The 27475-nt window shown below is 56.9% G+C and overlaps 1 protein-coding gene across 5 annotated transcripts; it reads left to right on the top strand.

Annotated features, from left to right (window-relative positions):
- The first annotated feature begins 1648 nt into the window (after positions 1–1648).
- On the top strand, positions 1649–27475 carry Cep170b (centrosomal protein 170B). 5 transcript variants are annotated; one of them, XM_076920998.1, is made up of 19 exons: positions 1649–1834; positions 4527–4658; positions 10980–11069; positions 11822–11902; positions 12334–12390; positions 13439–13577; positions 15412–15516; positions 15603–16076; positions 16389–17092; positions 17600–17773; positions 18045–18135; positions 18307–19980; positions 21167–21404; positions 23377–23536; positions 23848–23991; positions 24126–24214; positions 24522–24615; positions 25326–25377; positions 25472–27475. In XM_076920998.1, the coding sequence occupies exons 2-19, from the start codon at positions 4554–4556 to the stop codon at positions 25717–25719; spliced, it is 4719 nt and encodes a 1572-aa protein (XP_076777113.1). In that variant the 5' UTR covers positions 1649–1834; positions 4527–4553; the 3' UTR covers positions 25720–27475. The 5 variants fall into 5 exon arrangements, with proteins under 5 accessions (XP_076777113.1, XP_076777115.1, XP_076777112.1 ...); XM_076921000.1 differs by lacking the exon at positions 1649–1834 and adding an exon at positions 2189–2341 and having other exon boundaries at positions 21272–21404; XM_076920997.1 differs by lacking the exon at positions 1649–1834 and adding an exon at positions 2189–2341.

Here is a 27475-nt window from a genome sequence, read left to right as displayed (position 1 = left end):
TGTGTGGAAACAGCAGGTACCGCATTCATTGGATTCCTCACTTGGTCAATATGTTCTTAGTTTGAACTAACGGAAGCCTCTTCTCTCAGTGGCTTTAAGTGTCACCCTTACTTGATGAAAACTGAGGCTACTACTAGGTCTGCTTTCAGACTGCAAATGCTCCAGTCACTCAAGCGTGCTTGGCCCCTCCCCATCCAGGAAACAGCCCATTCCAGTCCTGCCCTCATGTCTAAGGATACTAACCCACCACAGGAGGTGTAGCTGGCAGGGGGCCTCAGTCAGAACTCAGGACACCATTCCTTCCCCCCTGTCCTTCACCTTAGAAGAAGTCACAACCCAGGTAAAAGTCTCAAACAGAAAAAAAAAATGTATATGTGTGTGTGTGTGTGTGTGTGTGTGTGTGTGTGTGTGTGTGTGTGTGTATGACATTTATAAACATCCATTACTGGCTGGAGAGATGGCTCAGGTTAAGAAGTCCTAAGTTCGATTCCCAGCAACCACATGGTGGCTCACAACCATCTGTAATGAGATCTGATGCCCTCTTCTGGTGTGTCTGCAGACAGCGACAATGAACTCACAAACATAAAGACAGAACAAAAACAAAACAAAAAACAAAACCATCCATTACTAAGGAGTGAGCAATGGGCAGGGTAGCTAAGACAGAAGCTATCGGGGAAAGCATTGTCCACAGAGCCAAGAGAATGGGAGAGAACCCCGGTCAAGAGTTGGGACTCAGAAACAGGTCAGTCTCTGTCTACTGGGGAAGAAGCCTGGGAAATCCCTATACAGCTCCCGGAAGTTGAGGCTGGGGCTAAGAGCCCTGGCAAGGACAAGTAGAATACAGGAAGGCAGGAAACTACCCAGCCCTCCGCTTTCCAGAACCTGACAAGTCTGCCCTCCCCGTCTCTCCTCTGCCTCCATCTTTTTCAGTTCCTGGCCTCTCCCTGGAGTCCTGGCCTCCCCCTCAAAGTACTCCCGTTCGCCCACGTAGACATCTAGAGCTCTCTCCAAGGCCTTCATCTCATCAGGTCTCCGCTGGCACAAACCTCCTGCGCCCACTGTCCTTGGGATGGCATCCAAAATCGGTCAATTCGGGCTGGTACTGTAAGCTTGCAGGGCCCCACAACCTAGCAGATTCTTACGAAGCTTTTCCTAACTGCCTCTTCTTGGCGGGCTTGTCTCTACTCTCGGATTATGTAGAACCCCTTCCACCTCCTTCTTTAGGGCAGGGATGGGCAACTGTGGCCGCAGGCTTTGGAGCCTGGGCGGGGTGGATTGGGTCCCCGTAACTCCTCTACCAAGCAGGATAAAGCGCACATTCCTAGGCTTGGAGTCCTGATCTGCATCACACTTCCGCCAAGGCCCTCACTATTACCCCTCAACAGGAATGCACTCTGAACAGTCCCTCCACTACTTCTGGAAAGCCGCCCCGCCCCACGCTAATCCTTTTTCCCCCCCTTGGCACTAGAGGGACACCTGATACCTCCATTGTTGCACCTGGCATCAGCTAGCGGCCAGTGAGAACTTACCTCACTCAGGAACTGGGAGCGCCTTCAGAGTTCCCCGCCCCTCCCCGTCCAGCCCACTGTGACATCCAGGTAGGTTGGTGTCTTTGCCCACCGAGTCCGTGGCCTGTCCTACAACGTTGAGGGAGCAGGAGGAAGAGACCCAGCTGGACGCACAGGCCTCTGGGATCCATTCTACTTCCTTCGCCCTGCACCCCTCCACTGGGCTGAAAGGCCAAAGGTTGGGGCTGGGAGAGCGGCTGGAGCCCGGGCTTCTGGATGTGGTTAAGTGTTAACTATTCGGCTCTGGGACCGGACGCTGGGCAGCGGTACGTCTTGTCTCGCGACCCTGGGATAGCCGGCGCCAGAGACAAGGGGGTCTGGGTGCACCGGGTGGGGAGACGCGCGGCTCCGGGCGGTGCCGGGGACAAAGGTGACCGCCGGTTCCTGGCTGCCCGATCAGGTGCGCCGGGTCGGGTGGATGGGACGGGAGGGGCGGCGCGCAACCGCTGGGGCGGCGCTGCGGAGTCCAGCTCACCTGCTGCGAGCTGCCCGCCCTAACCTGGTTTCCGGGGGCGGGGCGACACGGGGCGGGCGACACGGGGGCGGGGCGCGCCGGGGCGGAGCGTGCCGCCGCAGACGTCAGGAGACCCGCCGCGCGAGGGCCGCGGTCCGGCGCTCTGCCCGTGGGCTCGGCCGGTGCTGCCGCCAGCGTGCGGGCCGCGCCGGGCATGTCCTAGGCGGCGGCCCCGCCCGCGCTCGGCCGGGCGGGCGGAGGGCCGGGCTGGGCCGGGCAGCGTCCTGGCGGGCGAGCCGCGGGCCTGGCGGGAGCACAGGTAGGACGCAGGAGGGGCCGCGCCAGCCCCTGCGCTCTCGGCGGCAGGGCCTCCAGCAGGGGCACCTGCGTGCCTCCGGGCCACAGCCGGAGCGGGCGGGCCTGGACAAAGGCGGCGGCGAGGAGGGGAGCTGGGCGAGGGCGTCCGGCACACCTGGCCCGGCCAATGCCCGCCGATGCTGCCCATGTCTGCGCGCGCCCGGGAGGGCCGCCTGGCACGGCGACAAGGCCTGGCCCCGCGCATGTCTACGCGGCCCTGCCGAGCTGGTAGACCTGGGCGCCCGGTCCCGCCGGGCAGGGCCAGCGCTGATTCAGGAGCCAAACGCCGCTCCCTCCCCCATCTGGGCCTGGCGCGCCTGCCACGCCTCCCGGCCTCCTCCCGGTGCCCGGTCTCCCATCTTCTGCGGTCCCCCCTCGTCTTCCTTCTCTTCCTCTCCTTCCCTTTAGACCACGGCCTCCCAGCTTCTCTGCCTCCTCTGGGCTTGTCTGGCTGGGGAGGGGACCTCGTTCTGTCTGCTCATTTCAGCCACTGGGCTGCTCCCTGCCTCCTACCGCCTCTCAGCATCCGCATCGCCACCTCCTCCTTCACCTTCGGGTGGGGGCTCTGTGCCTGGGCGCGGCTGAGGGGGACTAGTTTGGGGGTGTTATTATTCTCCCTCCTAGCAACGATGGCCGGGCTAGCCCAGGCCCAAACCTCCTCCAGCAAGCCGTGGCTCCGAAGCCTTTCCAAGTTGGACCGGTGGTGGCAGTGGTCACCCCATGATCAGGTTCTGGGTTTGGCTCCCTCTCCTCTGAGGGTGTCCCCGTGCCTGCTGTCCACAGTGAGATGACGCCAGGTGTATTCAGAGTGGGGACATCCAGGCTGGGTGGGGCTGGGAGGCTCAGTGACGACCTGGGTCTGGGTCTGGAGTTACCTCCACACCCCTGACACCTTTGCCAGTGGGATTGTGTCTTTCTGGGAGTTGGGGCTATGGATAACCAATGGGGTCTGTGTTCTGGAAGCTGCAAGGCATGAAATCTTGCCCCTTTAGTCCTTGTCTCTCATGCTGGGCCCTAAGGAAAGGGGACCCAGAGCAGGGTAGGGGGTATGTTCCAGACCTGGAGCTGTTTTCTACTGAGCCGGGTTTCTTTTCTCCATCTTCCCCTGTTCTCGATGGAGTGCCATGGGCCTTCACAGATGGCAGAGCCCCGTGTCTTGCCGACTGCTTACCCGAAGGAACTGAGACCTGGGTGAACAGCCAGTGTTTAATGTCTCTAGGAAGGCTCCTGGGCATTGCAGGACAGGGCTTGGGCCCTAAGACACTAGTGTGATCTCTTCCACTGTGTGTGTTGTGTGTGTTCACGCTTACAGAGGATGACTTGAATGGCTGTTCCTGCGCCAGTGATGGCTTCCACCTGACCAGCAACTGTGGGGACCCAGAGTCTTTCTGTATTCTCTGCCATTCATCCAACTTCAGTTCTTGCATGCTGTGGCTCTGCCTTCACCTCTGCCCCACCTGCCCCACATTGCTACCTTTCTCACCTGTGACGAATCTTCCACTGACTCTTTCTTATTGCTTCTGTTGCTCAGTCTCGACTTTCACTGTGTGTGTGTGGGGGGGTGTTTTAAAGTACGAGGGTTCAAATCCAGGTGGCACTCACTTGGCAAGTGCCACACCTCAGGCACTCTAGTTGTTCCTCACAGTATAACTAGATTGTGAATCACTAGGACTCAGGAGCTCTACACTGCCCTCTTGGACAGTTTGCCAGCACAGAGCCACTGCCCAGGCCCAGGCTTGGGTTCATGCTCTGCTCTTGAAGCTGGTTGCTGTGTTTGAACAAGGCTTGCATTTTTACGATGTTCTGGATCCTATAGTGATAAGCCAGTCCTTGCCCAAGGATTTGCAGAGTGGCCTGCTGTGGGAAGCAGACCCTCTGGTAAAGGTGTATGTCCTGGAGCCCTCCGTAGGCCATGTTGGGTACTACCTGGGAACCGTTCCTCACAGTTCACATGGACATGTGGGTCTGTACTTGGGTAGCAGGGCCAGAGTCACTTAGAGAGAATGGGCTGTAGGGCTTGGAGCACAAAGGAGATTCTGAGACTATGGCCATGGGTCTTTAAAGGAGCAGGTCTGTCCTGGCGTTGTACATATCTAGGGGACAGAAGTCCAGGCTGGGGAGCTCCAGTGTTGACCCTCTCCCCACAGGGCCAGGCAGGCCTCCTCAGTGCCAAGATGAGCGTCACATCTTGGTTCCTGGTGAGCAGCAGTGGCACCCGCCACCGGCTCCCGCGTGAACTCATCTTCGTGGGACGTGATGAATGTGAACTCATGTTACAGGTGAGTGGGGCTTCTTACATCTGGGCAGGTGGTTCAGGGACCTCAAAGCCAGGACGAGATCCCTCTTCACCTGGGCCCCAGATGCACAGGTGGGCAGGAGTAGGGTGCACATGGGCCCGGGTTGTTGCTCCTTCATGTCAGACCTGTTTCTGACAAGAAAGTGCCAGGGCTCCAGGAAGGGTGATGGAGCTGAGGAGCGTCTTGGACAGCACTGACAGGTGGTTCATTTGTGTCTTTACTGCTTCACTATAGAGTTTACCTGAGGGCTGTCCTGGAGGTCTTGCTCCCAAATGTGTCCAGATGGTGGACAGTGCCGGTGACTTTTTCATGTGCCCTGATAGGATGGGTCCCCTTCCTGAGCTAGAAAGGGTGATATGCTGTTCTACCTGGGCTTCGGAGCTTGAGTTGGGTTTCTTGGAGCTTATGTCTCTCTGGCTTGCAAACAAAGGGTGGGGCTGGGGTGCTGATCTACAGGGTCCATCCTGGCCTGGGGGTACAAATGAGTTGGGCTCTCTGCAGTATTGAACTGCTTCCACTTCAGTACAGAGCATAGAATCCTAACCACATGCCTCTGGGCTCCATGTCTCATCAGGGGACTCTGAGAAGGACATGAGTGTCCTCTGGTCCAGCTAAGGGGTCTGCTCAGGCACAGAGCAGCAGCCCAGTGCCCTCAAGTGGGTCTTCTTTGTACTTATTTAATCTCCCATGTACAGCATGGCCACATTGCACACTCCCAGGGTGTGTGAGGTTCCCGGGAGTGGGTGGAGCCAGAGTTGAGTACACACAGCTGGACAGCAAACCTCAGGTAGCAAGCCTCGATGGGCCCATCTATGGGGTTGTGTGAGGCTAGCACAACCCAGCACCTGTGCTGCTTTCTGAGCGTTTTTGCCCCTCAGGTTACAAGCTGGACCTGGTTCCTCATGGGATGACATTGAGAGGCGGGGACTTGAAGGTCCTTGTGTATGGGATTAAAGGGTGTCTTATGTTTCTACTGTTGTAATAAAAGCCATGACTGCAGGCAGCCTGGGGAGCACAGGGGTTATGTCACCTCACTAATCTGTCACCAGAGGAAGAAATCCGGAGGCAGGAGCTGGACTGCAGCGGAGGCCATAGACGAGCACTGCTTCCTGGCTGGCTCAGCCCACTTTCTTTACCACCCAGGATCACCTGTTTGAGGTGGGATCACCCACAGTGGGCAGTTAGCAATCGAGAAAATGTGCCAGGCTTGTAGGCAGGGAATCTGATGGATTCATTTTCTCAATCGAGACCCCTCTTCCTGTTTGACTCTAGCTTGTGAGTTTTAATAAAAACTCACCAGGACAGGGTCTTTATAAAAGATGTCTGGGGCAACTTGCCCACTCCTTATGCCAAGTGGGGACCCAGCCAGAAGGTGCTGCCTTTGAAATTGCCTGTCTTTGGCACCTTAATCATCGATACCCATCCCTTAGCACCAGGAACAGTGTAGGTTTTATCATGACTACATTCCACATCTAAGGCATTTTGTCATAGCACAAGTTAGACTGAGTCTGGGTTTTCTGGATTTTCTCCAGATGGTGTCTGGAGAACTTCACCTAAGCAAAACAAAACAAAAACCCAGCTCCTCTTCCTGCTGGGAGACTCCTAGGTTCCCTGCATAGCCCTCTGTCCCTTCATGACTTTGCAGGGGGAGCCAAGTCAACTCTGCCCTGTAAAGGGCTGTGTGGGTCATGCAGTTTCTGCTGCGCCTAGTCTGAAAGAGTGCAGAGACTAGAATACACAGGAAGCTTACTTATTCATAGGCATTGGTTTTATGAAGCAGGAACTAGCTTTCAATGCTTCTTAGTTACTTGAAAACATAAAAGTCTACGGAACAGGTGCGAGTTACAGGCTGTGGTTGTTTCCTCATGGTGTGGTCCCCATACGGGCATGGCCTTGGCAATGGCTTTGCTATCTTCCCAGGGCCAGCAGGACAGGCAACACTTTGGGAGGACCTGGAGTGAGCCTGGAGAGCTGGGGACCCAGAGCAGGCTCTCCTTCCCCGCTACTGGACCTGGCCTGGCAGCTCCACCAGGTCTCCTACTCAGGGGTCTTAGATATGGGGCCAGGTTCTTAGTTCCTGGGCCTGTCAGTGGTGGGGCCACAGCGGTTTTTTCATGCCGGGTAGCCCCTGGTCTGGATGCCATTTCACTTCTGTCCTCTGTCCCTAAGGGATGTAATTTTGGAAGAGGTGTCTCTCTTTTGCATACTACGGTACCTGAGGCTTGGGAGGTCATGCGGGTATAGAAGGGACACAGAGCTGAACCCCTTTCTAGTATCCCTGCAGTAGGCCTTGCCCCTGCCCTGCCCAGCTGGCCCTCGTTCAGGCCACCCCTTCCTCGCACCCTCTCGGCTGCTTGTGGCCAGAGGATTTACATATCATTTGTACCTGCCCTGACCCCAGAGTCTGGGATGTTCCATTGCTGCCCTAGGACCTTTCAGAGTAGCCTAGGCTTGTCATAATCTTCTGTCTTCTCTGCTTGCCGCTCTGCCAGGATCCAGCATTGCCCCGGTTCCCTTCCTGGCATTGGGAACCTCCAGAGTTCTCCAGCCCCACCCTACACCATCCCTTGCTCTTCAGGGTCTGATTGATTCTATATCTATCTTCGTACCCTGATTTCTATCTCCTTGTCACGGTCATCGCCACCCCCAGCCAGCTCCCATTCACCTCAGCTCCCAGCTCCTTCTCTGTGGTGGCATGCACCCTTGGCCAGTCTCAGTAATACTTGCTTTAATTCCTATGTAGGAGAAATATGAGGGGATGCCACCGAGGGCAGGATTGGAGGGCCTAGGAGTGGCCAGACACATCAGCAGTGACAGGCAGGGACGAGGGGAGGTGTCAACAGGTTTGTGTGGAAAGGACCTCTGTTTCAGGAGTTGGATGGCTTGATTATGGGAGGACAGAGGGGTAACTGCTGGCATTGGGGAGCCTCGGCAGTGTTACAGAGAGACTGTGGCTTGAATCAAGTCAGGAAAGGGGCCAGAGACATTTTGTTTGTGTTCTGGGGCACAGCCATCGACAATAGCCACATGCCATCAATGGGCTGTGCTGTTCAGGGATTGCGGTTTGTCCAGTACTCCCAGAACAGACCTGGCACAGAGCCAGCACCCATGAATGACATATTATGTAAATGTGAGCCCATGCACACACATGCGTGCTACGTGAGGTGTCTGCAGGTATTTTTTAAAAATATGTTACATATGATATATGTGCATGCGTGTGCTTTTAGCTTATGGAGAGCTAGCTTTTGCCTCCGCCTTGTCTGTTCTTTGGCTGTGTGTGACACCCTAACCCAGAAAGCACATCCCAGAGCCGAGGAGCCTCAGAGAGGCCCTGTTCACATAGTACGTGCAGCTGGCTGCAGTTGGTGCCTAGATTTCGGCTATGGTTATTGGGGTGATGAGCTGGCAGGAAGGCATGCACAGAGCTCTGGGTGTGGTCACTGCCAGGGTCAGCGCAGCCAGGACAGGGTGCCCGGCGTGAATTTTAGAAGCCCATCATTTTAACATTTTGAGTAAGCACAGGTTATTAACTTCTCCTTTGGTGTGTGTCTGGTGTTCTTCTGGCCACGTCACATGACTGTGTTTGTCTACTCTCTATCTCCTGGTGTTCCTTTCCAGTCCCGGGATGAGTCTAGCCCTGAGTGCTGGGCCCAGAGCTTTGTCTCCTGACTGGGGTGGCTTCTACCTCCTGAGCATGTGGGTGGGGCTAGTAAACTTTACTGCTGGTCTATCGGTGTTGGTGACAGGAGATTTCTGGCTGGGGGTGGCAAGGAGGCAGCTTGATTCCTTCCTCTCCTGTAGTTTGAGAGGGACTTGTCAGGAGGCAGTCTGAAGAATGGGTGGGCTTACAAACCTACCACAAGCCGGGTGCTGGTGGGAACCTTGCATCAAGTCAGAGGTTTTGGAAATATGTCAGGGTAGGAGGAATACTGTGGGGAGAGGAAGGGTGGGTCCAGGGAGAGGATGGATGGTACTGGGTTCCTTCTAGGGAAGGGTGTGGTTAGACTAGAGGCTATCCTGCCTGGCTGAGAGAATGAGGTGTGGAGGGTCTGCCAGGGCCCTGAGTATGCAAACCTAGGGGCTCAGGAAGTTACTCAGGACTGGGCAACGTTGGGATGAAGACTCCCAGGCTGAGGAGGGGATAAAGCGCGCTTTGAATGAGACTAAAACCTGCTGAATGCAGAGACTAGCAGAGTATATCCCTAGGAATGGCTAGGGGCATGCTGGGTAGGCATTCCTGGAAGGATCCTGGAGGGTAGGAATGGCTGAAGTGCCTCAGGTATATAGGTGGCCATCAGGTGCAGGGTGTGTGAAGCTTCAGGCAAGTTTTCCCACCTGGAAGAGTCAGCCTGAAGTGCTTCAGGGGTCTCATCTACCTCAGGCCAGCAGAGCCCAGGGCTCTCCTGACCCTCTGGCGTCTGGCCCGGAGTCTGAGCTTCCCTGAAGCAGATGGTTTGGTTCTCCTGCCCCAAGAGCCCTTGTGTCCGGTAGGGTCTGAGATGTCCCGGCTTATGCACAGGGATAGGTATAGGCTAGGATTTGATGAACAAGTGAAATGATATCTGGCCTGACCCTTTCCTGTACCCTCAAGGCCAGAGAAAGGAGGTATCTGTAGGTAATTTGGACCAGCCCAAAATGGACCTTGGGGATGGAGCTGGCCATCTCAAGGTTGAAGACCCACCATGTCAGAGACCTGTGGCTTTGGTAACAGGTGAACTAGACCAGGAACAGGCCTGGGGACCTCAACAAGGAGACATTGAGCAGGCTGGATCTTAACGTATATTCTCCCTGGCAGAAATGTGGGCTACACAGGAGGAGACAGCTGAAGGATGCCCCCCCCACTGCCCCCCCATTATATAATCCTTATATCACACTCACTTCCAGAAAAACTGAGGGCCCTGACAGGATGAGGTGTGACCCCCTCTCACCCCACCAGAACCTACCTTCACTACAGCCCATCGTCATGGACAAGTTAGCCACCTTGGGGCTGCTGGGTATTTATTCCCCTGGTGGCAGTGGGTGTGGGCATAGAGGCTGGGCCAAGGCTCACCTGGAACCCACCGCGCTGCATGCGATCTTTAGGGTCTTTTCTCATACCCCTCTAGATAGGCTAGAAGTAGAGTCTCCTCTGCCGAGCTGGATGGCTAGCAGTAAAGGTGGGACGGGCCAGAGCTCATGATTACTCTCTCCCCTGTCTCTGCTGTGTGCCTGGACCGGGAAGGGTGCTCCCCTGAACGGATCAGTTGTTACTGGGGAATGGGCAGGATGTTGGTACCAGGATGGAAGAGGGGCTGGGCTGTAGTGGGGAGCAGCTTGAGAGTGAGCAGCTGCAGGTCTTACACCAAAGGCTGTCAGCAGTGTGCTCCGGAGGGGAGCCTCGTTTGGAAGGCACTGCCTGGCTGATAGGCTTCATCTCAGCTCAGTGGTTTCCCTGAGTTGGTTGATTCTGTCGTCCTGTCTTAGGCCGAGCTTGGGGCAGGGAGAGGGGCAGGCAGACACCACTGTTCTTGCAGTGCCGGTCCTGTGTGCTGTGGGGATGGAGATAGGCAGTGGGCCATGGGCCGTGGTGCAGGTGCTGACACAGCCTTGCAGACCGATAACATGGACCCACACCAACGGTGCCTAAGCAAGTAGCATGACCCTGCTCCCACCTATGTCCTGGGCGTAGAATCTGGGGGCTCAGCTGTGTGAGGAGCTCAGTCACTGTCCTTGGGAGGGGTCCTGGGCAGGTTGGCGGCCAGGAAAGGTGAGAACAGCTTGGAGTGGAGTAGCACATATGTGTTGAAATGAGTTTCTGTGCTCAAGCAGGAGCAGGTGCGTGCCAAGCCCTGCCAGGGTGGGGCAATGGGAGCTGGCCGGGGAGCTTGGTGATAAGTACGTACTATCAGCTGTATGTGGCCATCATACAGGTTGTGTGCTCCTGTGGGCTGAGCCAAGGTGTAGCCTTTCCCTCTGGCTCAAGTGGAAGTGGCTGGCCTCCTCTGCCTGCCCTTGGGAGGGGACGGCCTGTCTCAGATGACTGGGTTGGCGTGCCCTTCCACTCTGACCCAGGAGCCTGCGCCTGCACTGGAAATGGTCCTGGGAGGGTGCTTGTGGGAGGAGGTGCCAAGGCAGCAACATAGGCTAGAGTGGCCCTGGTAGCTTGCACAGCCTTGTGGCTTGCTGGAATAGCTGAGTGGCTTTGACTGCACACTGTCATAGGACAGGGGACTCAGGAGCTTTGAGTCCCTAGGGTGTTGGTATTATGGTAGGCATTGGCAGCCTGGGACTGGGCACCTGAGGGCCACTGTCTGTTCCCTCCAGTCCCGTAGTGTGGACAAGCAGCATGCCGTCATCAACTACGACCAGGACCGCGATGAACACTGGGTGAAAGACCTAGGCAGCCTCAATGGGGTGAGTGTACTGGGCTCTTGCTTGGTCCCACCCCAGCCACGATCATGCCTTTTCTCCTGGGACCTGTCTAGAGCCCCCACTGGCTGAAGATGAGGCCTTCTTCAGCTACAGAGGCCAGATCTCTACTGGGCTAGGGAGGCCCAATGCTAGGAGATGAGTCCCCCCTAAAAAGCATTGAGCTGTGCCTGCCTCACCTAGGAAAGGGACTAAGGAAGGAGGGAGGCCCTGGCTATATGGTGAGGAGCCGGATATGGCATAGGACAGGGATGCGCTCTCTGTGGCTTCGTGCATCTGTCCTACCTAGACACGTTCCATTCTACATTTGTCAGATGTGGTCCATCACAGGACCCTGTTTCAATAAGAAAACAGACTCTGACCTGTTCCTGCCTGTGCGGTTCTGAAAGGGTATCTCACAGCTACCCAATGTGTGTCTTACCTACATAATGTGAGCCTGGGAACAAGACTTGGCATCACCCTCAACTCCCCTCCTCCCTGATCCACCCTTCATATAATACAGCCCTTCCTGCAGGGCCCTTGTGACAAGTAGGCTTTTCCCTTGCCCCCTACTGGACTGTGGAGGACTCTGCTGGGCATCTGACCCCAGTCACTGACTGACCCCAGTCCCAGTCAGGTTTCCATCTGGGCCCTGCAGGGTCTGCTGCCTCAGAGGTCTGTTCCTAGGACAGTGAGCTGGGAACATAGGAAGGCAGGGGGCTCTGCTTAGCCTCCTCCTCCTCCCCTTTCTTCCTTAGACGTTTGTGAATGATGTGCGCATCCCAGACCAGAAGTACATCACCCTGAAGCTCAACGATGTTATCCGCTTTGGCTATGATATCCTTCTCGAAGGGGGCTCCCCTGCTTTACTCCATCAAGACCAAGGCCACAGTTCTGCTGTCTTAAAGCAGATTAGGGGATTTCTAAATCACAGCGGAGGCCCCCAGGCTTAGAGGTCACCTAAAGTTGGGTTCCTTCTGATGGAGGGGCATGTCTGCTCCTAGCCTCAGCCTGCCTCTCTGCATGCTCAGCCTGAGGTCACAGAAGGACTGAAGAACTTGGGACCCAGAGTCCTGGTTTGACCTGAGTTCTGAAGCCTGCATATTCTGTGCTCTTGAGTGTATTGGCGTATGACTGGTCCTCCCCGAGAAGGTCTTCCCGCCTCCCGGAGTCTTTGAGTCTACCCACTCACCACTGGTGACTCCAGCGCTGCAGCCACAGGTCCTTCCTGCTCCTCCTGTTGTGCGTTCTCCTTAACTCATGGCCACATTCCAACATGTACGTGCTGGAGCGTGTGCAGCACCGACTTCCTGAGGAGGCACTCAAGGTCAGTGGCATGGAGGCCCATGGGCTAAGAAGGTCCCCTTGGGACCCCTGGCTCTGAGGGCTGATCCCTTAGCCTGCCAGTCTCTGCTTCTGCTTTGGTCTACCCCTGGACACATTCCCCAGGCCCCTGAGCCAGTCTTTGCTGGCTGCGGGTACCATGAATCAGGGCTGCTTGGCCTGTCCTGCTGGATGGCCCAGTCCAGCAGGTGAGAAGTAGTCATTACCCCTAGGCTTACACGGCGACAAATGGTAGGGACAGATGGGGAGGCGTGGGCTGGGTGGTTGGCCCTACTGGAACAGTTGGAGCTTTTGAGGTCTACAAGTATAGCTAAAGATCTTTCAAGTCAGGTAGTAGGTAGGACAGAGTCTGTGGCTCAGAAGATAGCCCAAATGCTGGGAAGCATTGGATACGACGGGTGAGCCACCTAACAGGAGGACAGGATCCCTTGGGAGTAGAGTACAGCAGTGGGCCAAGCAGGGTGGAAAGCCAGACCACATGCTTGGGCCCTGAACCACCCAGGGGAGGTTACAAGGAAGGATTTAATTAGACCACAAGGGCGGGGCAGGCAGTGTGTCCTCTGAGTTGGTATCTTTGAGACTCCTGAGGTCACATTGGTTGGAGCCTCATCAAGGGAGTTAGGATCCTGAGGTAGGCCAGTGTTTTCTTCTCTCTACTTGTATGGGTTGTGGAGCTTTGCGCTCTCGTGCGAACTGTGTGAGTGCTCTAGCCTTACCTAGTTTTTCAAATGAATCTGTAAAGTAAGAGGTAGCTGTAGCTAGGCCCCTGAGTGGCTTACCCTCCCTCGGGCCTGTTTCAGGTGGGGCCTGGAGGATGCTGGTCTCTAGGCTCTGTTCTTGTGATCCTTGCCTGCTTCCTCCCCTCCACTCTGCCTAGCTGTGTGAAGTAGAGCATCCTCCCCGGGGCCGCGGCCCTCAGCTGCCTCACCAGATGGACTAGTCTCAGATTTGTTTGTGGAGGGGAGGCAGGGCTGGCTGAAAAGTTTGTTGAGGCTGGCACAGCACCCCTGACCTCACATGCTTGCCCGCAGCACGAGAAGTACACCAGCCAGCTACAGGTGAGCGTCAAGGTCTCTGCACCCAAGAGGGGTGATGCGCTTCCAGACCACACACCCTACTGCGAGTCCTCACAGCCCAGGCCAGAGAAAGGAGACAGAAGACATGGAGCAGGTAGGCCATGGGCTTGGGGACCAAGATGGGTAGGGGAAGGGCAGAAATACAGAGCCACTCAAGGCCTTCCTATCTCTATTTCTGTCTCCCCTGCCTCTCTGTCTACCATCTTCCCTTACTGTATCATATGGGGTTCCTCATCCCAGCTTGCACTCCTGGTTCACAGCACAGCTCAGTAGCCAGGGCGCAGGCCTGCTTAACCCTGGGCTTATCTTGTGTATCTGCACATACCTCTCCAGGCATGCCCCCTTTTCTTGGACCCCAGGGCCGCCAACAGTTGATGGGTCATTAGATGCTAGCCCTTGTGGTCTGCAGCAGGTCAGGGGCAGGCAGGTCTCAATTGCCTGAAGTCAGGTATCTGTGCCTGATTCTGCAGATCATATGGCCCCTGGGGTTGGGGTAGGTAGGTGAGTGCAAGGGAAAGGCCTGACTTATTTTAGGGGGCTACTGTAGAGGTGGGTTGTGGTATCTGGGTCTGGGTGGGCATGGGGATAACATAGCACAGCAACAGGAGGCGTGAGTCCTGCCTGGGTATGCAGTGGTGGACAGAACAAGTCCTAGGTGGAGGAAGGTGCTTCCAGGAAACCAAGTTAGATGTTCTTCCTACATCAGGAAGGTCACCTTGCTGCCCCAGCCTTGGCTAACATCTACTGTGCCCTATGGGTCAGCCCATGGATGCACACCGTGAACTGCTGGTATACATCTGGTGTGGCTGAGGTGCAGGTATACCCTGAACAATGACCTGTGCTTACCTTTGTGAAAACTGCTGGGGACTGGGCAGGTGTCCAGACAGTCATCTGACCGGTTCCGAGCACCTGTCAGTCAGTGTCCAGGCCAGCTGGTAACAGGGGCCTAGAACTGTCCCTGAGGTTATAGCAAGTGCAGCCAGCTGGGCAAGTAAGTTTCTCAGTCCTATAGAGGACAGCACATTGGATGACCTCAGATAGGCTTGGAGCGTACTGCCCCACAGCAGACACATGGTGCTTCAAGGACCGCTGCGTATAGCACTGGGTAAAGAATGAGGTCAGGGGGCCAACAGGAGAAGGGTATGGATGGGAGAAGGGTATGAAGATTAGTGCATATGGTATACCACAGGGGAGTTAAACCCATCTTTGTATAAGGAACATATGGTAATTTGTAAAGAGTGGAGTCCCTGGGGACACGGAGACATACCCAAAACACCAAGGGATAGCCTCCATTCTACAGGGACACTTGTTGACTGATAGGTAGTCTAGCCTTCAGACCTTTTTGCTGCCTGCTGGTGTGAGCACCTGGGCCAGTAACCAAGATTCTGATGGTCATTGGGCCCAGCAGAAATGAAAGGGCTTTGCAGGACAGGGCTGTTTGTACCTTATCGCCGACGCCCTGCCCTGGGGCCCTGGACTCTGCTGTTACTCAAATCAGAGCTGGAAACCTAGATTCGTGGAGATGGAATGTCAACTTCTAGACATAGATCCTAACATTAAAACAAATGCCCCTAACTGTCACATTGGCCACCCAGACAGGGTCACCCATTGCGGCAGAGCCATTTATAGAACCTTAGAAGAGGCCAAACCTTGTTGCCGTGTATACTGAAGGCAGAGAATGCTGTCCCAGGACTGTGTCCCCTGAAATGAGCCTTCCCATGTCACCATGGAGAGAGGCCTGGGCAGGGCGAGTGATTGTCTTCACCCACAGATGTGTAAACAGGCCCAGAGTGTTCAACAACTGGCAAGACACTTGAATAGCTGCAGGTCCCAGCTGGGAGGTAAGGCCAGGGCCTGCTCCACAGACTGGCCCTGTTCCGATCTTCACATTGGAGGCCATAGCAACCTAAGTTCTGAACTCCCCACAGAGGCGGTAGCTTACCGCACTCCGCTGTATGGGCAGCCCTCCTGGTGGGGTGAGGATGACAGTGGGACACCATCTGAAGACCGGCACCAGGAGGAGCCCTACTCAGGTGAGTCTTAGTGCTCCAGCTAGCACTGGGTTACAGGGTAGCAGGGTGGCTTTTAAAAGACTTGGCCTGAGGACCCCTTCCCACAGAGCGTCCCAAGGACCTGGCACAGCAAGACGGTGAGCTGGAGAGCCGCCGTGCTCCCGCTGAGCCACCAGACTACTCGTTCAGACGGGAGCCCAGCTACTTTGAGATTCCTACGAAGGAAGCACCACAGCCACCACGGCTGCCCGAGGTGCCGACCCAGGAAGTGCCCACAAAAGACCAGGAGGCAGGTATTGGTGGGACGGCCCCTGTGGTGCAGAGCCATGCCTCCTTCACCATTGAGTTTGATGACTGCAGCCCAGGCAAGGTGAAGATCAAAGACCATATCACCAAGTTCTCCCTGCGCCAGCGGCGGCCTCCCAGCAAGGAGACCACGCCTGTGGAGATGGTCTCGGCAGAAACCAAGGTGGCCGACTGGCTGGTGCAGAATGACCCAAGTCTGCTGCACCGGGATGGCCCAGGGGATGACCGCCACAGCACCAAAAGCGACCTTCCTGTCCACACTCGTACTCTGAAGGGTGAGTGCCAGCTGGCACCAGGGCAAGTTCTTAAGCTAGCAGGTGGTCTGTCTGTCCCCATACTCACCACATCAGTGAGAGCCAGGGGTTGTGGCTGGTTTTCACTTCCCAGTGATCGGTCAGGAATCTCCTGCCTGGTCTGGGTGGCGGGGAGCGGGGTGGGGGTGGGGCATCATCTTTGTGTCACTGAGTCCCAGTGCCAAAGGACTTCCTTCCACATGGATGTCAGTTTGGATCCATTCCCAGTGGGCATGGGGTAGTGAGGCTCCCCAAGACTCCTCACTGTATGCTAACAAATAAGGGTTTTCTCAGGCCACAAACATGAGGATGGCACACAGAGCGACTCAGAGGACCCCTTGGCCAAGACTGTTGGAGCCCCAGCTGAGGGCAGTGGGGAGCAGGTGCGGCTGCAGAGGCAGATCAAAAGGGACCCTCAGGAGCTGCTGCACAACCAGCAAGCCTTTGTCATTGAGTTCTTTGATGAGGACACACCCCGTAAGAAGCGCTCACAGTCCTTTACACACACCCCACCTGCAGACCCCAAGGCTGACAAGCGTCGGGGTACGGGGACTGTTGACAGAGAACGTCCCGGTGTCGCGGTCCGTGCCACAGGCAGCAGCTCAGGGCCACAGAGGGCCAGCTCGCTCAAGCGAGAGAAGACTGAGGAGCGGCTGGGCAACACTTCTCCTGTCCCCCGGGCCTCCACCCGCCCCTTCGGCAGTGTGGGGCGCCGCTCCCGCCTGGCCCAGGACTTCATGGCCCAGTGTATGCGGGACAGTTCCCCAGCCACGAGGCCTGGCCCTGAGAAGACGCCCCCGGTGCTACCCACCCCTTTGACACCCCGAGGGGCCAGCCCTGTGACCCCCTCGACCACCCCACCGCCTCCCACTGACCCCCAGCTAACCAAGGCACGTAGACAGGAGGAGGATGACAGTCTTAGTGACGCAGGCACCTACACCATTGAGACGGAGGCTCAAGACCAGGAAGTGGAGGAGGCCCGGAAGATGATCGACCAGGTGTGGCGGGCGGTCAGATGTCACCCTCTAGTGGGCCATGGGTGGCAGATGGTCAGATGGCGCCCTCCAGTGGGCCATGGGTGGCAGATGGTCAGATGGCGCCCTCCAGTGGGCCGTGGGTGGCAGATGGTCAGATGTCGCCCTCCAGTGGGCCATGGGTGGCAGGCGATCAGATGGCGCCCTCCAGTGGGCCATGGGTGGCAGGCGATCAGATGGCGCCTTCCAGTGGGCCGTGGGTGGCGTGTGGCCAGATGGTACCTCCAGTGGGCCGTGGGTGGTGGATGGTACCCTCCAGTGGGTCATGTTGGGAACCAGATGTTAGCCTGTTGCTGTCAAGTTATGTGTCTGGTCCAGCTGGATAAAAGGACTTGGAGAAGGGAGGTCCCCCGGGCACTGTCTCTTATTTTGTCAGAATGGAGCCTATTTCCTATGCACCATAGCTGAATAGGCTGTGTGGGGGTGGAGATCCGGGCACCTTTGACCCTTGGCACTCTCTCCTTTTGGCAGGTTTTTGGGGTGTTTGAATCTCCTGAACTCTCTAGGGTATCCTCAGCTACCTTCCGCCCTGTCATTAGAGGTGACAAAGATGAGCCCAGTGATGGAGGCGTGGCCCAGCGGATGGCTTTGCTGCAAGAGTTTGCTTCCCGAACACCAGGCATGGCTCCCCAGATGGAGCAGCAGGTATGAGGCCGGTCAGCCACCCCGGGAAGAGTAAAGCACCATTGTTGCAGATCTGGGACTGAGTCTTGATATGCTGATGGAACTGACCAGTTGGTGGTGACATTGGGGTCACACGTGCCTAGGGAAGGCCACAGGGCCCTCCTGACTGCTTTTGAGGAGGGTATTGTTCGTGGCAGCTCCAGCATGGATGAGTCTCTTCCAGCCCCTGGCTTCTGTTCTGAGCTTGTGCCTCCCAGGCTGTGGATACACTTTCTTGCCCTTCTCTCTGCAGAATCTCTTGGTCCCAGGTTCCCCTGGGGGTCAGAAGTGGGTTTCCCGATGGGCTAGCTTGGCTGACAGCTACTCAGATGCTGGCTTGGCAGGTATGTAACCCCACAGTTGCTGTAAGGCTTGGGGGCCATACCAAGGTGGCCTCAGTCCTCACCATAGATGTAGTTTGTCTCAGCCTGGGCCTGGGAGAGGGTTGGGGCTCTGTGCATGTGGGGCCTGCAGGTCTGTAGCCATTCTAACTGCATTGGCCTTGTGATTTGCAGAGGATGGTCCTGGGCGCAGACCCGGGGAGCCTGAGGGGCCCCTGCCTGTGACTCGAACTCGGCGTCTGCTCCCCCAGTTACCCAGCGATAGGGCTGACAGCCCTGCAGGCCTTGAAGCTGCCAGGCGGAATGGCCCAGGGCCACCAGAGCTGGGCAGTGAGCCAGCAAACTGCCTTATAGGCCAGGAGGACCTGGACCCTGATAGTCTCAGTGATGCCAGCGGGTCAGATGGCGGCCGAGGCCCAGAACCAGGCACAGAGCGGCAGGAGGATCTAGCATGGGTCAGGGGTCGGCGCTCACCAAGGGCCCCTGGGGAGCCAGCCCCTACCTCTTTCTTCATTGGCGATCAGAATGGGGAGGCCACCTTCCCCAAGAAATCCTTTGTGGCTCCTGGGGAAGTGGATGGCCCGGGACGGGTAGTCCAGACCAGCCCTTCAGCAAGGGACGGCCTTTACGTCAGTCCCAACGGGAGGATGGTGATCCAGTTGTGCAGTGGTCGGTCCCCAGAGCCTGACCCAGCCCCACCCAAGGAGGCTCTGACCTTTGCCCGGCAAGAGAGTTTCACTAAGGAGCCAACCAGTGGGCCCCCGGCACCTGGCAAGCTCCCCCACATTTCTAGCCACCCGCTCCTACAAGACTTGGCTGCAGCCCGCGCCTCACGCATGGACTTCCACACTCAGGACACCCACCTGATCTTGAAGGAGACTGAGACAGCCCTGGCAGCCCTGGAGGCCCGGCTCCGCTCCAAGTCTGCAGATGAGTGTGAGGGGGGCAGCACTCCTCGGCCTCCAGAGGACTCTCTGTCTGGGGACTCGGATGTGGACACAGCCAGTACCATTAGCTTGCTCAGTGGCAAAAATGGGCCCAGCCCAACAACCCCACAGACTCCAGGGCCACAGAAGGAGAGCCTGCTGTCTCCACCAGCAGTACCAGACCCCGGGGGTGCTAGCCTGGGCAGTGCTCGAGAGCGGCTGTCTGAGAGACAGCATCGCCCACCGCCTGCAGACTTGGGCCATGGAGATCCATCAAGGCGCCTGGCTGTGCGGCGAGGCCATGGGTCTCGAGGGTCCCTGGACTGGCCTGAAGAAGAGCGAGGCTCTGGCCTTGCCCACCTGCCCAATTCTAACCATGAGACTCCTGAGGCTACTGTGGCAGGTCGACAGGGGCCTCGCCGGAAACCAGTGGCTCCCCCACCATCCCCAGCTGCTCGGGAGGAGCAGAGCCGCAGTTCCACTACCGCTCAGAAGGTGCAGCAGGCACTGACTCGCTCCAACAGCCTGTCCACCCCAAGGCCCACCAGAGCCTCCCGACTCAGGCGGGCCCGTTTGGGTGATGCCTCAGACACTGAGGCTATGGATGGTGAACGAGGGACCACAGCCAACCCTGAACCAGCAAATCGTACGGCTCCTGAGCAGGCCAAGAAACTGACACGCTTGGACATCCTGGCCATGCCCCGGAAGCGGGCAGGCTCCTTCACAGGGCCCAGTGATTCTGAGACTGCCCCTGCCCGTACCGGCTTCTCTGGTCGCAGTGCTGAGCTCTACAGCACCAGCCGTAAGCCCACGATAGCCGAGGCCCGTGCTGCTGCCAAGAAGGCTGCTGCTACTGCTGCCAACGCCGGCCCCCGCCAGCCCTTCAGCCGGGCTCGCCCGGGCAGTGCCAGATACTCTTCCAGTGAGTGTGAGGTGATGGGTAGTGGGCTGGTGGGTAGGCAGGATGGCCAGCAGGAGCTGAGCCTCGGGTAGATGTATTATAGACCGTCATATACATGTGCACTGACCAGGTGTGCCCATGGACCCTCCCAGGGTGCCTCCTGTCACCTGGACCTTAAGGTTGGCTCTGTCATTCTTGGTGTCCCCAGGCTAGCACTTCTGATGACTCTGTAGGGCCCAAGTTGCCCAGCTGAGGACCTGAGGAGGACTCTCCCAAAGTTCTCTGGTCCCTGTCCCCTGTGCTGAAGCCCCAGTGAAGGGTGTCTATTGAACGGTATCCCTTCTGATACCCTTGAATGGCCACAGAGTCCCTGGCCTGAGAGGGCTGTGTCTGTCCACATGAACAGTGACCTCTGCCCCATCCCGCGTAATGTGTGTACAATAAGAAGGGACACACTATTTCAGCTGTCAGAGCTGGCCTCGTTTCTGGAGTGGCTGGTGACCTGTCCATCTAGCCCCCGTCCCGCCCCACCAAGGGAGCTGTGCTGTGCCCGAGGATTGAGTGGATTGGTTTGAGCCAAGGTGCTGCAGCCACAGCCCTACCCCTTGTCCTTGCTGTCCCCGGCTGACCCCACTCACCCCCTCTGCCTCCCAGCATCCTCACATAGACCTTAACCTGCAAGCACTGCTTAGCGTGCAGGCCCCATCCAGCTCCCAAAGTGCGTTTGCTATCAATGCTGCTTGGGGCTCAAACAGCTCTGAGCCCAGGCAGCCATACCTACGAATGTAGGTCTGATGAAGGCTATGGGAACCTGGCTCAGGCTGCCGGTGGTCTGACCTCACTCACCTGTGTGAGCCAGCTTTGTGGCGCATAGTTGGTCCCAGTGTATGGCTTCCCTCATTATCAGCCCAGCATCCTTTCCCGGCACTCAGGGAGATGCTGTCATCTCATTGTGCACAGCTGGTTACCACTCTGACCCCTTCCTGCTCCCTGGATGGCTGCACTGACCCTAGGAGTGCCCAGTCCCTGGCCCTGCATGTCCTTTGGGCTGGGGGTGCTTCTGCTAGGGGCTTCTGGGGACACTGTGATGCACTGTGATGACACTTGTGTGCCCTGCAGCACAAGGCCCTCATCCTGAGGGACCCTGAGGCACTGAGTGTTCTCTGTTCTGTTCTCGCTGCTTCTGAATCCAAACCACTCACTCAAGACACGCGGCGCCGGCAGCAGGGTTCGGATTACACGTCCACCTCTGAGGAGGAGTATGGATCCCACCACAGCTCCCCTAAACACACACGCTCCCATGCTTCAACAGCCACACAGACCCCGAGGGGCAGCGGCTCTGCCCGGGCTCGCTCCCAGGGCCCCCGAGACACAGACGATGATGAGGAGGAGCCTGACCCCTACGGCTTCATCGTGCAGACAGCAGAGATTGCAGAGATTGCTAGGTGAGTGACCAGTCAGGGCCAGGCCAGAGGCCCCTCTCCATGGCTGAAAGTAGCCTGAGCGCGGGGGCTGGGCTCGGCTGGGCTCCTGGCCCTGGATAGGTTTAGAGATTATTTGGTGGGTGGTGGCTATGTGAGTGGGTGGATGGATGAAGCCAGTGTGGCAAGCCTTTAATCCCAGCACTTGGGAGGGAGAGGCAGGCAGATCTCTGAGTTCTAGGGCAGCCTGGTCTACAGAGTGAGTTCTAGGGGCAGCCAGGACTACACAGAGGAAACCTGTCTCAAAATCAACAACAGCAGCAACAAAGGTGTGTGAATGAATGGGTGTGTGGAAGAGGGATTAGTCACTAGGTGACACTCAGTTGATAAGTAGACATTTGGATGGATGGAAAGGTAGGTGGATGGGTGGATGTCTGTCTAGAGGGGTGGGGGGACTTTGGGTTCAAGGAGCTGGTGTGACCATAGTTTATTCTAAATAAACTTCCTCACATAGCCATTCTCTGGGATGTGTTCTGGGAAAGGATGTGTGGAGATGGATCTAGCCGAGCGATGGCCAGCATCCTGGTGACCAAGGCACTAAAGGGCTTGTAGAGGACCCTAGGAACTATGTGGACATGAGGAGTTTTGTTGAGGATGCTGGTCTTGAGAGATCTTGTGACCCTGAGGTGACCAGAAACAGATGGCCCTCAAGAGAGTGGCCCATGTGGGGAGGGGGGTACAGTTACTATAATCTCACAGACAGAAATTGAGGCCATAGTAGAATGAGGTCATGCAGAGGACAGGGTAAGAGAGATGGGTTGAAAAGGAGGGGCCTCCTAAGAGCTGGATGTGGGCTACAAGAGGATGTACGGCCCTTGGTGGAGACCCAAAAGGATAAGGGTCCCCCCAGGTGTCAGCTTAGTATAAGAAGGAACAAGAAAAGGCGTGGCCCGTGTGAGTTTCTCAAGCTCTGCTGTGTCTGCCTGGGCCCAGGAGACTGGTGCAGTGTGCTTCTGTAGAAAGGGGCCCCAGGAGAGGCAGCTTAGGTGGAAGTGGGAACACCTGGAGGTTTGGTGTCACCTAGAGTCAGGGGGACCTGCTTCTGTGCTCTCTTGATGTCAGAACCATGAGACCAACCAGTGAGAGGTCTGGGTCGTCCAGTTGGGGAACCATGAGGAAGCTTTTGGAAAGGGGCAGGTATGACAGAGGCCCAGGATGCAGGTCCTAGGTGGACCCAAGAGGACAGTCATAGGGTACCCCAAGTCTGGAGCTGAGGGTTCCAGTGTGTAGACCATGGTGGTGATGAGCCTGAAGAACCATTAAGGCAAGAGATAGGATGTAAGCCCTTCAGGGACCTCCTTAAAGAGGGGGCTGGCCATGTGCCCAAGAGCCTAGTTAGACCTAGGCCCTCAAAGCAGCAAGCTCAGGGAATTGCTGCTGCCTCCTTTGTCCTCTGTCTCCTGGCTGCCCAGGTATCTCACTGGGACAAGCCCAGTCCCCTGTCAGATGTGTGTTCCCCTATGGTATGATCAGAACTCAGCTCTCAGCCATATTGGAAGAGCCACAAGGTCCCTCTGCTGAACTCTGACCTTTGGCATCAGGAGTCCCCCATGTTAGTTATGAGTCTCCATTTACTCCTCCCCTGCCTCCATTTCCCTGCTCACCAAGGTGGTATCCATGCATTCTGTGTGGCTGAGTTACATCCATTCTGGAAGGTCCTGACAGCCATAGTGTCTAGCTGGTGTGCAGGAAGAGGAGGAAGTCTGGGGTCCTACTCTTCTGTCAGACCCTTCCCCGTATACTCCAGGCACCGCTCTGGCAGGCCATGCACCTCAGGCCCAGGCCTTTACCCAGCATGGCCTCAGGCAGTGGAGCTGGATCCCCGACTGCTGTGTCAGTGCACAGGATGCTTGTGGGTCCTCACCACCCTCGTCTGTGTGCTGGGGCTCTCCCAAGAGGACCTCTTGTAGAACTTGTTTTTTCCTGTTGGCCACAGGCTAAGCCAGACACTAGTGAAGGATGTGGCCATCCTGGCCAGGGAGATCCATGATGTGGCTGGAGATGGGGACTCACTGGGCTCCCCGGGACCCACTCGTAGCCCATCTCTCGGGAATGTGCCCAACACCCCTGCCTCAACCATCTCAGCCCGGGAAGAGGTAAGTCCAGGCCTCTCAAGTGCACGTGCTTATCACCAGGGTTGAGGTCCCACCTTGTGCTTCTTGGTTTGAGGGCTGTAATCAGAATCCTCACAGAGACCTGGAGAGCCTGTGCTGTGGAAACTTGGCTGCAAGCGCCGCCGTCTCCTTCCAAGGGAGTGGGCGTTGGGAGGGATCTTGAACAGATGGGCCCAGGCCTGTCTTATCCTGTTTTATCACTTGTCTGTTTGAAGCAGTGGAGGGACTCGCTCCACTCCCTAGTGGTTCCTCTGCATCAGACGAGCCAGTGGGTCTTGCTCTGTTCTCTGCAGCTGGTGCAGCGCATTCCAGAGGCCAGCCTCAACTTCCAGAAAGTGCCACCTGGCTTCATGAGCTCTCACAACTTTGACCAGAACATGAATGACAGCCTCGAGGATGCTCTGGCCAACAAGACAAGGCCTCGGAACCGTGAGGAGGCACGGCGCCCCTCCAACATTGCATACTGCGGGTTGGGGCATGTCTTAGACGGTGTCTGGATCGTGAGAAGGAAGCCAGCTAGCTGGGTGGGGACAGGAGGGCCCCTGCCATACTAATACCCAGGTCCTTTCAGGTGATCTTTGATAATCTGATGCTAAACCCGGTGTCCCAGCTGTCACATGCCATCCGTGAGAACACGGAGCATCTTGCTGAGAAGATGAAGTAAGTGGGTAGTCCCTGGGCATCGCCAACAGGGTCACGTGTGCTGCGTCTAGTGTTAGCATCAGTGTGCAGCCTGGTAGCCAGGCTGTGCATGCCCACACTTCTCCCTCTCTCAGTCCTCATCTCCATCCCAGCCCCCCATCTGAGTTGTTCCCACCTGAACATCAGATAGCTGGTCATGCTCCTGCTTCAGTTTTCCTCTTGACTCTAGCAAAAGATGCATCAGTTTTATTATGGCCAGAGAAATATCGGGGAAGCAGCTTTTCTGTGTTCTCTGTCACTGTCCTTGTCCCTGTTTTCCTCCCAGGATCCTCTTCCAGAATACAGGCCGGGCATGGGAGGACTTAGAGGCCAGAATCAACTCTGAAAATGAAGTGCCCATCCTAAAGACATCCAACAAGGTGAGAGACAGAGACCCCACCTCAGGACTGGCTCCTCCCATCCTCAGGCCTGGGCCCCATCCTCAGGCCTGGCCCCTTATCCTCAGGCCTGGCCTCATATCCTCAGGCCTGGTCTCACATCCTCAGGCCTGGGTCCCATCCTCAGGCCTGGCCCCCCGTTCTCAGGCCTGGGCCCCATCCTCGGGCCTGGCCCCCCATCCTCGGGCCTAGGCCCCCTATCCTCAGGCCTGGCCCCCCATCCTCAGGCCTGGTCTCATATCCTCAGGCCTGGTCTCACATCCTCAGGCCTGGGTCCCATCCTCAGGCCTGGCCCCCCATTCTCAGGCCTGGGCCCCATTCTCGGGCCTGGCCCCCCATCCTCAGGCCTAGGCCCCACATCCTCGGGCCTGGCCCCCCATCCTCAGGCCTGGCCCCCATCCTCAGACCTGGCCCCCCATTCTCGGGCCTGGGCCCCATCCTCGGGCCTGGTCTCACATCCTCAGGCCTGGCCCCCATCCTCGGGCCTGGCCCCCATCCTCAGGCCTGGCCCCCATTCTCAGGCCTGGCCCTGGGTTGACCTGGCCCCCATCCTCAGGCCTGGGCTGACCTGGCTCCTAGCCAGTGGGCTTTGCTGAGCTGGTCTGAGCCACATCCCCAATCCAAGTCCACCAGGAGGATCTGGGGGCCCTGCGTGTTCCTACTCTAGCCTTCCTCCTCTCTGTCCTTCCCAGGAAATCAGCTCCATCCTGAAGGAACTTCGACGTGTACAGAAGCAGTTAGAAGGTAGGTGTGGCCCAGACCTAGGGCAGGCAGGGGTAACCTCAAAGGCTTATAACTAGATTCTCAATGGGTCTGACTCCTTGGCCTCTTCCTCCAGTCATCAATGCCATTGTGGACCCCAGCATGAACCTCGACCTACTGATGGGAAACAGGGCTCCTTCAGGGTCTAGTCAGCCAGGACTTGGGAAAGCCCGGCCAGCAGCTCAGAGCTCAACTTCACCTGCCTCGGTGGACACCTTGCTGCCAGCCCTGCCTCTCAGGAGCTTCCCACAACGGGCAAACTGCGGGCCTCCCGGCCTCCCGGAGCCTGCCTTCCTTCCTGATGCTGAGAGGTTTCTGATCTAAGCTATGAGGCAGGCAAGGCCAGCCTTCTTATGCACGTGTGTCCTGTGCATCCATCCCATGGCCCACCTGCTTGGCTGCAGGCGGTTCTCTGTGAAAATCCCATATGTGCCATAACCCCACGGATGGGTGCCTCCCATTCCCAGCCCCCTCTTCAGCCAGCACCCAAACCACTTCATCCAGCTCATGGCTAGCCCACCTCCACAGGCCTCCTAGCCTAGCCCCTGGGGTGTCCACTGCCAAGGGCCAGCTGGTGAGGCACCATATTCACCTCCTGTCAATCACCATTGTTTTTGTCAGTAGCTTTAAAGGAAAGAGTACTTTGCTCCCTTGCAGGAACTCCCAGGCCCGGCTTAGGTCCAGCTCCAGCCTGGGAGGCCCTGTCTCATCCCTGTGTGCTGGCTCGAGGCCAGACAGAGAAAGGAGCTTGACCCTGGGGCCAGTCAGTGCCAAACACAGAAGCTAGATGAGCTTGGCATGTCCCCAGACTGTCCAGGAAGGAGGCCACTTGCCTTGTGGCTCCCTCTGAGTGCATGGCCGGAGCTGCTGCAGACTCTATCAACCTGGGTGGGTGAGTGATTTGAGGAGGTATTGGGGAAGAAATCCCGTGCCTCTAAGCCCTTGGTGCCAACACAACTGCCAAACCCACTGAGTTTGGGTGCCGTCCCCATCAAGCTCTCTGAGTGGATTCATCCCAACTAGGGACCCTGGGCTTCCTTACAGTGGGACTGGGTGTAGCTGGGTGGGCCAGCAACCCTGTTGGTTGTGGTGAGTGCTTTACCATAGTGGCAGAAAAAGAGATTTGGAAGCTCCTGGTTTTGTGATCTAAACCATGTACCTGCCCCTGCTGTCCCAGGTGGTGTGGGCAGGGAGTGACCTGCAGCAGGCTCCTGTGGCCTGATACATTGTGGAGGCCTGGCAGGGACAGGCCCGCTACTGGTTATGCTTTCTCAGGATTTGTTCGGCTGGGGCCTGTTGGGTGAGCAGAGTGTGGCTGCCCTGCTGCTGCCCCTTGCTGATGCTTCTGGAGGCGCTAAGCCAAAGAGCCCGTCGGCTGGAATGGGGTGGGGAAAGCCCCTCATTGACCAGGCTAGCATAGCTGTGCTCTCCCGTCGGCTGGAATGGGATGGGGAGAGTCCCTTGTTGACCAGGCTGGCATGGGCATGCTCTGGGACCTGCCTGATGTTTGTGTGAGTGTTGCTCCTGTGCAGGACCTGGGAGAGGTAGCTGGGGTGGGGGACCCAGAGCCCTCAGGGTAGCATGGGTCTCCCTGTTTACACTTAGCTATTAGAGTCATGCATGGGTCCTGTGTGCCTCTGCCCAGCCCACCTGATGTTTACGTGTGTGTGTGTGTGTGTGTGTGTGTGTGTGTGTGTGTGTGTGTGTGTGTAGAGCCTGCTGTCTGTCTGGAGGAGGTGCCAGCTCAGCCTGTTGGCTGCCCCCCCGCATGTCCCACATATTACCCACGGCCTGCCCCCCCCCGACAAGTAAGCAGCTGTCCTGCAGAGTCTATGCCTCCCACCCCTGGTCATCACTGTGTAATTTTTTTTTTTAATGCACAAATTGGTGTTCCTTTCCACATTTAGTTCTTCTGTCACTTTAACCTTCAACCCAGCATTGGTATTGTACCTGCCTGGCTTCTGGAGGGATCTCTGTACATTGTTCTCAGGCGGTCTTGTGGATGTCTTTCAGAAAATGGTTATTTTATATGATTTGTCATGGAATTTGTTCTAATAAATCATTCCTCCACGTGGCAGCA

This window comes from Arvicanthis niloticus, chromosome 23 (genome assembly GCF_011762505.2).
Source record: "Arvicanthis niloticus isolate mArvNil1 chromosome 23, mArvNil1.pat.X, whole genome shotgun sequence".
NCBI classification, from domain to species: Eukaryota; Metazoa; Chordata; class Mammalia; order Rodentia; family Muridae; genus Arvicanthis; species Arvicanthis niloticus.
This window is presented reverse-complemented; position numbering and strand designations above follow the sequence as displayed.

What these genes read in the sequence shown, in the direction of transcription:
- Cep170b (XM_076920998.1), top strand. Translation starts at nt 4,554, where the DNA reads ATGAGCGTCACATCTTGGTTCCTGGTGAGCAGCAGTGGCACCCGCCAC. An exon ending in CTCCCCAGATGGAGCAGCAG is followed by an intron (nt 17,774 to 18,044) that starts GTATGAGGCCGG and finishes TTCTCTCTGCAG; the next exon opens with AATCTCTTGGTCCCAGGTTC. An exon ending in GGCCTCGGAACCGTGAGGAG is followed by an intron (nt 23,992 to 24,125) that starts GCACGGCGCCCC and finishes AGGTCCTTTCAG; the next exon opens with GTGATCTTTGATAATCTGAT.